The sequence below is a fragment of the Lampris incognitus genome, chromosome 1 (assembly GCF_029633865.1).
Source record: "Lampris incognitus isolate fLamInc1 chromosome 1, fLamInc1.hap2, whole genome shotgun sequence".
Taxonomy (NCBI): domain Eukaryota; kingdom Metazoa; phylum Chordata; class Actinopteri; order Lampriformes; family Lampridae; genus Lampris; species Lampris incognitus.
Window position 1 is genome coordinate 120,233,045 of NC_079211.1, and position 12,940 is coordinate 120,245,984.

At 46.2% G+C, this 12,940-nt stretch overlaps 1 protein-coding gene across 1 annotated transcript in view; it reads right to left on the reverse strand.

The window, feature by feature from the left end:
- Positions 1 to 12,940, reverse strand: part of ntrk2a (neurotrophic tyrosine kinase, receptor, type 2a) — a 146,890-nt gene that overhangs the window by 106,645 nt on the left and 27,305 nt on the right. The window contains exons 6-8 of the mRNA XM_056279236.1: positions 2,339 to 2,475; positions 542 to 674; positions 116 to 187 (exon numbers count right to left, since the gene is read on the reverse strand). Of these exons, the coding sequence (XP_056135211.1) occupies positions 116 to 187; positions 542 to 674; positions 2,339 to 2,475 (342 nt within the window). The remainder of the gene's footprint in view (positions 1 to 115; positions 188 to 541; positions 675 to 2,338; positions 2,476 to 12,940) is intronic.

Below are 12,940 nucleotides of genomic sequence, written 5' to 3' on the forward strand. Positions count from 1 at the left end.
AATAAAAGTGTGACAGCAGTTGTGGTAACTTTGCTAATTTCATATGCATGTCAAACTAAAACACACTTTTGCTCAGTACTGTGCAGTCACCAGGCCGAGACGTGTCCCGTCCTACCTGCCACGCTGAAGGGGATGCACCATTGGTGGTCCGAGACTGCACCACTTAGCTTTGTGATGTTGGGAGGATCTGGATTAAGAGGGGAAGGAAAAGGAGAGCAGGTGTTAGACAGATAAAGCAAGGATAAAAAAAAAACAGACTTGGAAACTGGAAGGAAAGATAGAGCTAGGGCACTGGACAAAAAACAATTTAGCGGCACACAAAAGTAATTCAGGCTATAAGAGAAGGAAAATGGTTGTGGTCTCTGTGGCTTTTTTATTGCATGATTTAAAATCTGTGATACTTGAGCAACATTTGGTGATATTTATCCGTATTGATTCCAGCTCCTTTTCGGTTACCCTGTCCCTGCTGTTACATTACTGCAAAGTCTTGTCTGTACGCCGTGACCTTTGAGTTTAGGCTAAAGATTTGGACTAAACTTACAGAGTATATCCAGCAGCAGCGAGGACTCCTTCTCCCCCACGATGTTCTCAGCCGTGCAGGTGATCTTGCTGTTGTGGTCCAGCGATGAGACATGGGACAGATGCAGCAACGACATCTGGCCTGACGCCTGGATCTGAATGAATGAGGACACATCCGTTTATGTGTATCTCAGCAGGAGATTATCAGTAGGATTCATCGCTTTTCATTGACAGCCACACAGGTTCAGATGTTGCAACACAACAAGCACAGGCTCTGTATGCATCTGAAATCTACTACTACTTTCGGCTGCTCCCATTAGGGATCGCCACAGCAGATCATCGGTTTCCATTTCTTCCTGTCCTCTGCATCCTCCTCTGTCAAAGCAGCCACCTGCATGTCCTCTCTCACACCATCCATGAACCTCCTCTTTGGCCTTCCTCTTTTCCTCTTCCTTGGCAGCTCCATATTCAGCATTCTTCTCCCAATATACCCAGCATCTCTCCTCCACACATGTCCAAACCATCTCAATCTTGCCTCTCTTGCTTTGACTCCAAACCGTCCAACCTGAGACGTCCCTCTAACGTACTCATTCTTAATCCTGTCCTTCTTCATTACTCCCAATGAAAATCTTAGCATCTTCAACTCTGCTACCTCCAGCTCTGCCTCCGGTCTTTTTGTCAGTGCCACTGTCTCCAAACCATATAACATAGCTGGTCTCACAACCATCTTGTAAACCTTCCCTTTAACTCTTGCTGGTACCCTTCTGTCGCATATCACTCCTGACACTCTTCTCCACCCACTCCACCCTGCCTGCACTCTCTTCTTCACCTCTCTTCTGCACTCCCCGTTACTTTGAACAGTTGACCACAAGCATTTAAACTCATATGCCTTCGTTACCTCTACTCCTTGCATCCTCGCCATTCCACTGTCCTCCCTCTCATTCATACATATGTATTCCATCTTGCTCCATATGCATCTGAAATGACTGGTTTTAAACTGAGATAGGCGGCAGTTTGTTTTTGTTGATCCGAAATTTGCTACAGTATATATGCTCACAGTTTAGCATACTTCATCATCATTATCATCATCATCATCATCATTATCATCATCATCATCATCACCACTGAACCGACTTAACACACTGCATTGAAAACGTTAATTTCCCAGTCACACAACACTCAATGATTGAACTTAGCCAGTGTATTCTTTAGTGTATCATAAGGAGTCTTGGTTGTTAGTGCTTGTGTAAAAAAGACTGCCACTAGACTGCTCATATGATGAATTTGCTCTTGAAATCTTTGCTATACCCGAATTTTTAAATAGACTGGGAAAGAAAAAAACTTGCTGAAAAATGTTTCAAATATGTGAAAGACGGTGAAAACAGTCATCTAAAGTCAGCTTATCTTGCCAATGATGCTGTTGGCTTTGGAGCAGTGTAAGTGCATGAGGCAAGATAAACCAAGGTGTCCTTGGTTAGTTCAAACATTTAAAACAGTTTCTGAGTACACTTGTGCTAAATAAACGTCTTTTAAGTCTGAATGATAATAATAATAATCATTTATAATGTTGAACATGCTATCTGATACCAATTTGATACCAACTCTAGACACATATAACAATATCTTGTATACGTTTTAATGTCCAAGAGGTTTTATGTGTCTGTATGAACAAAGTCAAAGTGTGTGTGTGTGTGTGTGTGTGTGTGTGTGTGTGTGTGTGTGTGTGTGTGTGTGTGTGTGTGTCTGTGTCTGTGTGTCTGTGTCTGTGTGTGTGTGTCTGTGTGTGAGGGAGATGGGGGGGGGGTGAAAGAAAACTAACCTCATAGTTGGTGACCAAGGGGTTCGTGTTCCAAATAAGTTCAGGCGAAGGGACTCCAGAGGTGTTACAGGTCAGCACTACATCCTCCCCCTCTTTCACCGTCATCCTGGATGGACTCAGCGTTACCATAGGAACCACTACACACAACCAAAATGTAGAGGAGAGAGAGAGAGAGTGTGTGTGTGTGTGCGTGTGTGTGTGTGTGTGTGAGAGAGAAAGAGAAAGAGAGAGAGACACAGACAGAGAGACAGAGACAGAAAGAGGCAAATAGGAGGGAGGAAGGCAGGATATAGAGGGAAGAAAAGAAACATAATTAGGATTCATGGCCCATTCCCATCAAGGTTAGTTGAAACACAAGGCACGTAATAACCTAAACACTAAGAGAGGGAGCGCAGGCACACAAACGCACCCACACCCACACACAGGAAAAAAAAAGACAAGGCTCTTTTTTAGTATCTCCTTCTAACTCTCTCTCTCTCTCTCTCTCTCTCTCTCTCTCTCTCTCTCTCTCTCTCTCTCTCTCTCTCTCTCTCTCTCTCTCTCTCTCTCTCTCTCTCTCTCTCTCTCTCTCTCTCTCTATTACTCTCACCCAATCAGGCAATCTGACAGAGAGACAGGTTCAAACACAGCGATGGTTACACTGATTACCACTGCATGTCTTCAGTAGCCTGAGTTTTAAATTGATTGGACACAGTCTAGAGCCTCTGTCCAACCAAAGACACTAGCAACTGTGTGTGTGTGTGCGTGCGTGCATGTGCGCACGTGTGTGTGTGTGTGTGTGTGTGTGTGTGTGTGTGTGTGTGTGTGGCTGACCAACAGGTGACCTAAGCATGACCAATCAGACTCAATCAGTCTTGCCACCCTTTTATCCCTGTCCAATAACATCTCTGGTGAGGAAGGCAAGAGAGAAGAAAGATGAAACGATGGATGGGAGTGAGATGATGGAGAGAGGACAGGGTAGAAGGAGAGAAGAGACACATAGAGGGGAAGAGAACTGGAACGAAAGGAAAGGAGAAGGTGAGCAGAGAGGAGAGGACAACAAGAGAACAGCAGAGAGGAAAATATAGGAGCGGACAGAAGAGCAACAACAGGCCGAGGAAGACAAAACGAGTAAAAGAAGAGAGGAGAGGAGACGGGTGTCAACAGCTTGGGCAGATAAAAATGGACAGATTCCTTATCAAACCCATTCTCCCTCTCCCCTTCTTCCTTCTCCTCCTTGGTCTGTCATCACAATGCTTATCACTCCAGCAAACCATTCAATCACAATGAGACCAAGTATAAACTAGTCATTTCAGCTGCGATATCAGGGCCACATATCTTAACAAGCTCCCTGCAAATCAGGTCTACTGCCACTACAGCTGTCTAAAGATCACATTACACACACACACACACACACACACACACACACACATGCCCTGATGCAACACACCTACATCGAGCCAACTGACTCTCACCAAACTGCTGTTGTGTGATAATCTATGTGGTTTTGTTGAGAATAAGGTCCTCATGATGTGAGCCCTGAGGAACATGAATTCATACATAAAGAAATAAACTGCATGTTGAATTATTCATGAGCCAAGCTATGATAGCTATACATACATGAGGCATGCATGATATATTACAGCTGTAAACCTGTTCCCCTGATGTGAAAGGCATCCTTCACGGAGTGTACCTGTGTTCAGTATCAAATTATCGGTTGATGTAAATAGAGTCAACTAATTTATAGAATTAATTGAGCACAAAAACAGTTGACTGGCCTTTCTGACACACTTGGAATATACAAGAAAGTTTTACAAGGTGGCAATAGGCCCAGAGGCTAAGCTTCAGCGCCCCTGCAGCCAACAGCAAATAGCAAACAAACCACCAAACAACCAGGAAAATCATCAAAATTGTGTGAGACAAAGAGGTCATGTTGGATTTATTGTCTAAAAATGCTTACAAGACTAAAGATATGCTATGAGAATGATACCATCACACAGCCAATCATCTTAAGAAGGTTAATCCAGCAAAACTATTTGGTTTAATGCACAGTATCATATTTCCCTGGCATTGTACTCATGAGAACACCACTGCCAAATAAAAACTGAAGAATAGCATGCTGTACAATAAAAATTACAGGTATTACTTTCAATTCTATTTCTTTCTCGATTCCTCAAATTTCTTGTCACATTGACGGGAAAAAAATTAGAGTGTATATAACAATAGTGTGACAAAAACACAAACTGTGTGTTTTTCTCAGGCAAAAAACCATTATATGCCTGAGCAGCATGGACAGGACCTTTCTGCCTGGAAAGATGAAGCTTTGGTTTTTGCAGTCTGGGCTTCTTTCCAGGCCACTAACCTTCTGTGAGGTCCACAGCACCAAGGTCGAAAAACTGAAGAAGGCAATAGGTCCTGTGTCAAGAAATAGTACTAGTACTCCTGCTCTGTTTAAATAACATTGATCCTGTACAGATGTGAGCATCTGGAGCTGCCTGTCTCTAGTCTAACTGAAGAGTACAAATGTGCCAAAGAGAGGAGGCTGGAAATGGCACATTCAGGAGCCCTTGACAAGGTGAATTGTGTCACTATTCCCAAGCTGTCAACAGGGAAAAAATGGTCCCCATCCGAGGCATTGCAGGAGGCGAAGTCAAGCCTTCAAGCAAAGAGATATTGTTGAACTGCTGCAGTGAGGACAAGGAGGCACAGGCAGACACTTAAGACCCAAAGCAACAGCAGAGAAGAGGAGAAAACTGGTGGTGTAAGGGATGCATAGGCAGGAAGGATGTGCAAGGGCTGTGACCCAACCAAAGCAGAGGCAATGGACTAAATGGAAATCCTTTAAAAAAAACACACTCAGCTGGAAAGGTCTTTGTAAGGGGAGGGAGGCAGCGTTAGCTTCATCATCAGAACCATCTGCAATGGTGATTCACAAAACCTTTCATAAGAAAAAAAACAAAGTAGTTTTTAAGATGTTTCTTAATTGCAATTCCCGATCCCTTGAAGTTATTCTTTAGAGAAAAGTTAAAAAGACTGGGAAAAGTCTCCCGAGATTTTTAAGGAATGCAACTGTGGTAGTGGGATGTGGTTTAGCATCAGCTGCAGAGAGAGGGGGCGTGGGTTGCGAGAGTCGATGCACGATAGCGAGCCTCAGGTGTGCCAACTAGCAAACTGCTCTTTATATTCCGCAGTGAGGGTGGGTCCTGGACTGACACACTGACACTGAAAAACATGGCGAAATGCAGGACGGAGAGAAAGATGTCTCTGGAGAACCAGACAGAGATGAGGGAGAGAAAGGAGTCTTCAAATGCCACTGAGTACCGGCCAGTGCAGAGCGCACAATAGATATTTTACACTGTAATGGTATAAGAGTAAATAGTTCATTAAAGCAAGCCTGTATTTCCACCAAAACTGTGTCGTCCTCCATCTTGAACCGTCATGGCAACAGCTTTGCCACAGTGGTGGTCTGTATGGGTGAGATGGAGCAACAGGAATCTCCGCTGGGGCGAGCCCTCCACTGTCTCGTCAAAATGCAGCAACAACAAACCCAAGTCTGGCAGGGGCTGGCTGCTCAGTAAGCAGAGAGCATGACTTTGCTGAGGGAGATGCTGCACTCCCCTTTGGCTGCCCACGGGGGTGATCTGGATGCTTTCCCATCTCCTCGGCCCAAGATCACCCTCCCAAAGTTACCATCCACCAACAACCCTGAAGCTTTTCTAAACATCTTCAAAAGCATGGTGTCGGTATGTGGGCGGCTGGAGGAGGAATGGGTCTACCTGTGTCCACCCAGGGAAACTACTATTCTATCCGGCGAGCTGTCCTGGACCAGGTGGAGCTCAGCCAGAGGGACATCAGGAAGCTTGCCCAGGAGATTGCAGGGGGACATGCCTTCATTCTAGCATGGTAGCTCTAGGACATGGTGAGATGATGGCTGCAACCAGGCCTGGATGACAGTGATGATGTCATTCAGTTAGTGGCACTGGAGCATTTCACTGCCTGCCAGCCCCCTGCAACTGCCAACTGGGTCCAGTGCCACCATCCATATGAGCTGGATAGGGCTGTAACCCTGGTGGAGGGCCACCTCACCCTTCCAGACTGGGGCTGGCACCGGTGGTCTGCTCAATCCTGGACATGCGAAGGAAACTAGCTGGGGACTCACACACAACCCCCGACAAACACACACTCACACATACCTCCACATCACAGTTCATAACCCCTACACAGCATCCCCGGTCTAACCCCTCCCACTTCCTTTCTCCACAGGGCCCAGCTTCAGCCTCAGCTCCACCAGACCCACAGGGAATACCTTGAGCATCAAGCCAGGAGTGCTGGCAGTGCAAAAAACCAGGCCACTGGGAGTGGGAGTTTCCGTTAATGGAGGTGGCCAGGTGGGCCAGGTTCTTGGCCCGCCAGCCCCCTTGCCCTGTCCGGAAGGGAGATACAGCGTGCCAGTACGTATTTAAGGGAGTATATATCAGGCTTTGGTCGACACAGGCAGATGCTGATCTAATCAAAGCCTGGTTCTGCCCGCGGCATTGGTAAAGGCATCGTGGGTGGAAATTCGGTGTGTGCAAGTATGTGGTGGTGGCCAATGACATAAAATATCAGGGGAGAAAAAAAAACAGAGTACAGGTTCGTGGTTAGTTCCCGCCTGTTGTGTTCTAGGCTTGAATTGGCTGGGGCTTAACGTGGTGAGGCAGACAGCGTGAGTGTGAGTGGTGAGTGGTTTTAAGTGGGGATGCGAGATCTTCTGAGTCAGGCAAGGGGGAGTCGACCATGGTTCTGGTCCGCCCAATGGAGGACTTCTCCATCGAGCAGACATGAAATGACACACTGTTTTTCGCCTATAACCATGTGATGACCATCGACGGTCAACAGGTGCACCTGGATGCCATGCTCACTCCACCATATTTTGCACTTAGAGACCGGTTCTATCAAGTGAGTCATGATACTCAAACTAGGCAAGAAGCCACTCAATTATTAGTATCGAAAGGCCGCCAGGAACTGATCTCCCTGGTGGCCCATCAAAACCCCATAGCCGGTCACCTTGGTTATGATAAAACACTTGACCTAATAATGGCTCGATTTTACTGGCTTGGCATTCATGGTGACATACGGTGGTGGTGTGTGTCTTGCCAGGAATGTCAATTGGTAAACCAGTCAGCCACCCCAAAAGCACCATTGCGCCCATTACACCCATTACCATTAATTGAGGTTCCATTTGAACATACTGGCATGGACCTTGTCGGGCATTAGATCGAAGCGAACGGTGGTCATACTGGATTACTCAATGCGTTATCCCAAAAAAGTACCATTGTTCAGCATTTTGGCTAAAAGTGTTGTGCAGGCACTGTTTCATGTAATCTCCTGCGTCGGAATCCCGAAAGAGATTCTGATGGAACAGGGCACATCATTTATGTCATGAACACTTCGCGACCTATACAAATTATCATGCAAAAAAATCGATTCACACGGCCATGTATCACCCCCAAACAGACAAGCTCATGGAGAGATTTAATAAAACACTCAAAACCATGATTCATAAGTTCATACACAAGGAGAGCTGTAATTGGGAAAAACGGTTGGGTCCTCTGGGATCTGTGGGATCCCAGAGGAGGTGCCCCAGACCTCTACAGGGGTTTCCCACTTTGAATTGCTGTTTGGCAGAACGCTGAAAGATGTGTTGGACCTGATTAAAGAAAGCAAGGAGAGTGGTCCAAGCACCAGTAAAAACGAAATGCATCCTGGCTCTGAGAGCAAAACTCCATACACTTGAATGGTTATCACGGGAGAATTTGCTTCAGGCCCAGGAATGTCAACAGCACCTGTATATCAGCAGAGCGTGACTGCATCAATTTGCACCGAGAGAGAAAGTCCTCTTATTACTTCCAACATCTAGTTCCAAATTACTCACCAAGTGGCTAGGGCCCTTTGAGGTAACACGGCAAGTGGAGGATGTCGACTATGAGGTTGTGTGTAATGACAGGGGCGATATAACACAGATGTACCACCTCAATCACCTAAAAGTATGGAGAGAGGTGGTCCTGGTTTCTCTGGTGATGGTAGTATCAGAGAGAGATGAGTTGGGGCCGGAGGTCTCAACATCGAACAATCTTGCCTCCCTCCATTGTGGAAATCATCTCTTGACCTGCCAGAAAGCCAAGGTTGCCGCATTGCAACAGGGCTTTGCTGATGTGTTCTCCCCCCTGCCAGGATGCACAAACCTCATACAGCACCACATAGTGATATCTCTAGGTGTGATGGTGCGCTCACGTCCATACCAGCTGCCTGAACACCAAAAAAAAGAAAAAAGAAAAAAAAAGTTCCGGCAGAAATCAAGGCCATGCTGTAAATGGGGTAATGAGGAGTCTAACAGTGACTGGTGTAGCCCCATCATCCTTGTGTGCAAGTCTGCTGGGTCTATATGGTTCTGTGTAGACTACCGCAAGGTGAATTCCCCTTGCATGTACCAAGATGAACCTCAGACCAGACCTAGTCTTGTGGTCTACCTCTCTAAAATCTGTATACATTGCAGAGCTAATAGCAACTTGTCAGGATGCAGAGAAGAGACCTATGAATAGAAGAGGCTAAAAAGCACCAAGCAGTCGATGCAGGACAACATGGCTAGAAAACACAAGGGCTCCCAGTGAAGTTGGCTGTGTAGGATTTGTCACCACATCCATCAATGACAGCCATCAGGTTTTTGTCAGATGCGGCTGAATGAAGCAACAATCGGCTCTGGATTAAAAGGATCGAGGGGTGCACTTTGGATACCAGGTGGCACATTTTTTTACCCCCCCCTTTTTCTCCCAATTGTACTTGTCCAATTACCCCACTATTCTGAGCTGTCCTGGTCGCTGTTCCACCCCTTCTGCTGATCCGGGGAGGGCTGCAGACTACCACATGCCTCCTCCGATACATGTGGAGTCACCAGCCGCTTCTTTTCACCTGACAGTGAGGAGTTTCGCCAGGGGGACGTAGCGCGTGGGAGGATCATGCTATTCCCTCCAGTTCCCCCCCCCCCCCGAACAGGCGCCCTGACGGATCAGAGGAGGTGCTAGTGTAGCAACCAGGACACATACCCACATCCGGCTTCCCACCCGCAGACACAGCCAATTGTGTCTGTAGGGACGCCCGACTAAGCCGGAGGTAACACGGGGATTTGAACCGGCATTCCTCGTGTTGGTAGGCAATGGAATAGACCGCTACACTACCCAGACACAGGTGGCACATTTTTAAGTCATCTGGAGGTGTCTAGAGATGTATATCAATGAAACATCTAGAAAGGTGTTGATGACAATGACATCTGTGTAGCATTTACCCGCCTGTCACTACCCCACACACAGGACAGCAAATACATTTCTATCAAATAAAAGGGATAGTAAATGGCTGAGCGTCATCCTGGTTTAAAGGGATTCACTCATTCTTTTGGTTTCCTCAGTGTTTCTTCTTGCAGTGTCAGAAAGAAATACAATCTAAACAGTTGGTGTCAGAGTCCATTTGAGAGGTAATCATTCTGTCATTGTTGTCAAGGCATACAGCTGTTGATCAGAACAGGGAGCTCCATGAAATATATCATGCTTTAGAGCAATCTTCTCATTTATTGTGTAGAGCTCTAGCCTCGCCACCAAACAGATATACGATAAGAGGCAGAGGCAGCAGCAGGGAAGAGAAAAAGGCCTAAGAAAACCTCTGATCAGACAAAACATACACAAGGGGATGTAACAATAGGAACTATTGTTAGGAACCATTGTTTAGTTCCTTGTTTACACAGGGGTCGTTTAGGTTGTTGCACCTGGAATAACGGACCGAGCATGATGCATAACCTTACGTGCCGAAGTTATTATTAAAGTTTATAGCCCCGTGGGGTTGAAACGAGTTGTAACGTCTCATTAGTAGAAGGAAACAACACACTTTAACATGGTGGCAGCGGCGGACGACTCGGTTTGAAGTTTGGTGCGGAAAAGTTTCTAGGAGTGGGAGAGTGGTTAGTGTTCCTAAGCAACGTTCAGTATATGTTAGCATTAGCTGCTAGCGTGAGACTGCCGTGTGACATGGATGGGCTAAAACCACCGCAAACGTTGTGTCTGGACTCAAGCAACCTTTCGAGGACATGGAAGGCCTGGAGGGACGAGTTTGCTCTGTATGTGGATTTAGCCATGGCTGACGCCGATGACAAACAGAGGGCGAAACTCTTCAGCTATCTTGTCGGGGAGAGCGGCAGGGAACTTATGGACACGTTACTGGGCGACACACCGAAGGATGCATGGACGTTAGATGACGTTATCGAGAGGTTTGATGATCACTGCGACCCCAGCGTTAACGAGACTGTGGAACGTTATCGTTTTTTTACAAAAAACCAGGGCACCAGTGAAAATATAGACCATTATGTCATGGAACTGAGAGTGTTGGCAAGAACATGCAACTTTGGGACAGTGAGAGACTCGCTCATTCGGGATCGGATTGTGTGTGGAGGTAACAACACAATCGTTAGAGAAAGACTGCTCCGAGAGAAAAACTTGACACTGGATACATGTTTGCAGCTGTGCAGAGCCGCTGAGCTCTCAAAGGACAATATGAAAACCATCTCGGGATCGATGGTGGAAGAGGTACATGCAGTGCAAGGAGCACAGTATCGGAAACAGACGAGCAACACTGTGGAGTGCAGATATTGTGGAAAAACGCATGAGAAAAGTAAACAAAAGTGCCCAGGGTTTGGGAAGAAGTGCACAAAGTGTGGAAGAGAGAACCACTTTGCAGCAAAATGCAGAGTAAAACCGGAACTAAGGAAAAAGAAATATGTGAGTAAAATAACAACTGAATCTGAGAGTGATGAATATGAAGATATTACCACCTGTGTAAAAGAAACTGAGAAAATGAAGAAAACTCAGCTTCTCTATGCTGGCATGCTTCTAGGCAAGGACATGATCAAATTCCAAATAGACTGTGGTGCCAGTTGCAATATCCCAATTAACCTGCTGAATCCAGATGCCAAATTAGAACACACGAAGAGTGTACTAGTAATGTACAATAAAACCAAATTAAAACCACTGGGAAAATGTAAAGTGAAAATAAGAAACCCGAGAAACAACAAGCTATATCGCTTAGAGTTCCAGGTGGTGAATGCAGCTGGTACAGTGCCTCTGCTGGGTAGGAGAGCCAGTGAGGCCATGAAATTGATAAAAGTGCAATATGAAAACATCATGACAATAGACAGTATTGTCACAACAGAAACAACAACAGGACAGTGGATAGAGGGGCCAATTAAAGATGAGTATGCTGATGTGTTCATTGGCGATGGCTGCCTCGAGGGAAAATACAAAATAGAGGTGGACAGCACAGTGAAACCAGTACAGCTGCCAAAGAGGCGGGTCCCAGTCGCCATGATGAAACCACTGAAGGACGAGCTACAGGACCTACAGCAAAGAGGGATCATAACACCTGTGGAATGCAGTACAGATTGGATCAGTGCAATGGTGGTGGTACAGAAACCAAGTGGGAAACCAAGAGTGTGTATCGATCCCAAGCCTTTGAACAAAGCTCTAAAGCGCAGTCACTTCCCACTGCCAACCATTGAGGACATTTTACCGGACTTGTCAAAGCAAAAGTGTTCACAGTGTGTGATGTCAAGAGTGGATTCTGGCATGTGCAGCTGGAGGAGGAGTCCAGCTATTTAACAACATTTGCCACTCCATTCGGACGTTACAGGTGGCTGAGGATGCCAATGGGGATAAGTCCGGCCCCAGAAATCTTTCAGAGAAAGCTCACACAAGCGCTGGACGGTGTACCGGGCTTGTACATTATAGCTGACGATGTACTGATCACAGGCCAAGGGGAAACACAGGAGGAAGCTGAGCGTGACCATGATGGAAAACTGAGACTGTTTCTTGAAAGATGCAGACAAAAGAACATCAAGCTGAACAAAGACAAATTCAAGCTGAGACAAAAGGAGACCACATACATTGGACACCGCCTGACGGCTGATGGACTCAGGGCGGATCCAGAGAAAGTGCTTGCCGTTGAGAAGATGCCGGCACCGACTGATGTGAAAGGAGTGCAAAGGCTGCTAGGTATGGTAAATTATCTAGCCAAGTTTTGTCCCCACCTCTCAGACCAGTGCATAGTGTTGAGAGATTTGACACACAAAAACAGGGAGTGGAACTGGACAGCACAGCATGAGGAGGCTTTCCTCAAATTGAAAGAGACTATAGCAAAGGTCCCAGTACTGAAATATTACAACCCAGATGAGGAACTCAGTGCAGTGTGACGCTTCAGACACAGGTTTAGGCGCAGCGCTCATGCAGATGGGTAAGCCAATAGCATTTGCAAGCAGAGCACTCACTCAAACAGAGCGTGGGTATGCACAAATAGAAAAGGAGTTCTTAGCAATGGTTTTTAGCATGGAAAGATTTCACCAGTACACATACGGCCGAAAAGTGACGGTGCAAAGTGATCACAAGCCGTTGGAAACAATAGTGAGAAAACCTCTACTAAGTGCACCCAAAAGGCTGCAGGGAATGATGCTGCACATACAAAAGTATGATCTAGATGTAGTATATGTGCCAGGTAGAGACATGCTGCTAGCAGACACTCTGAGCAGAGCTTATCTTCCTGAGAGTGCAC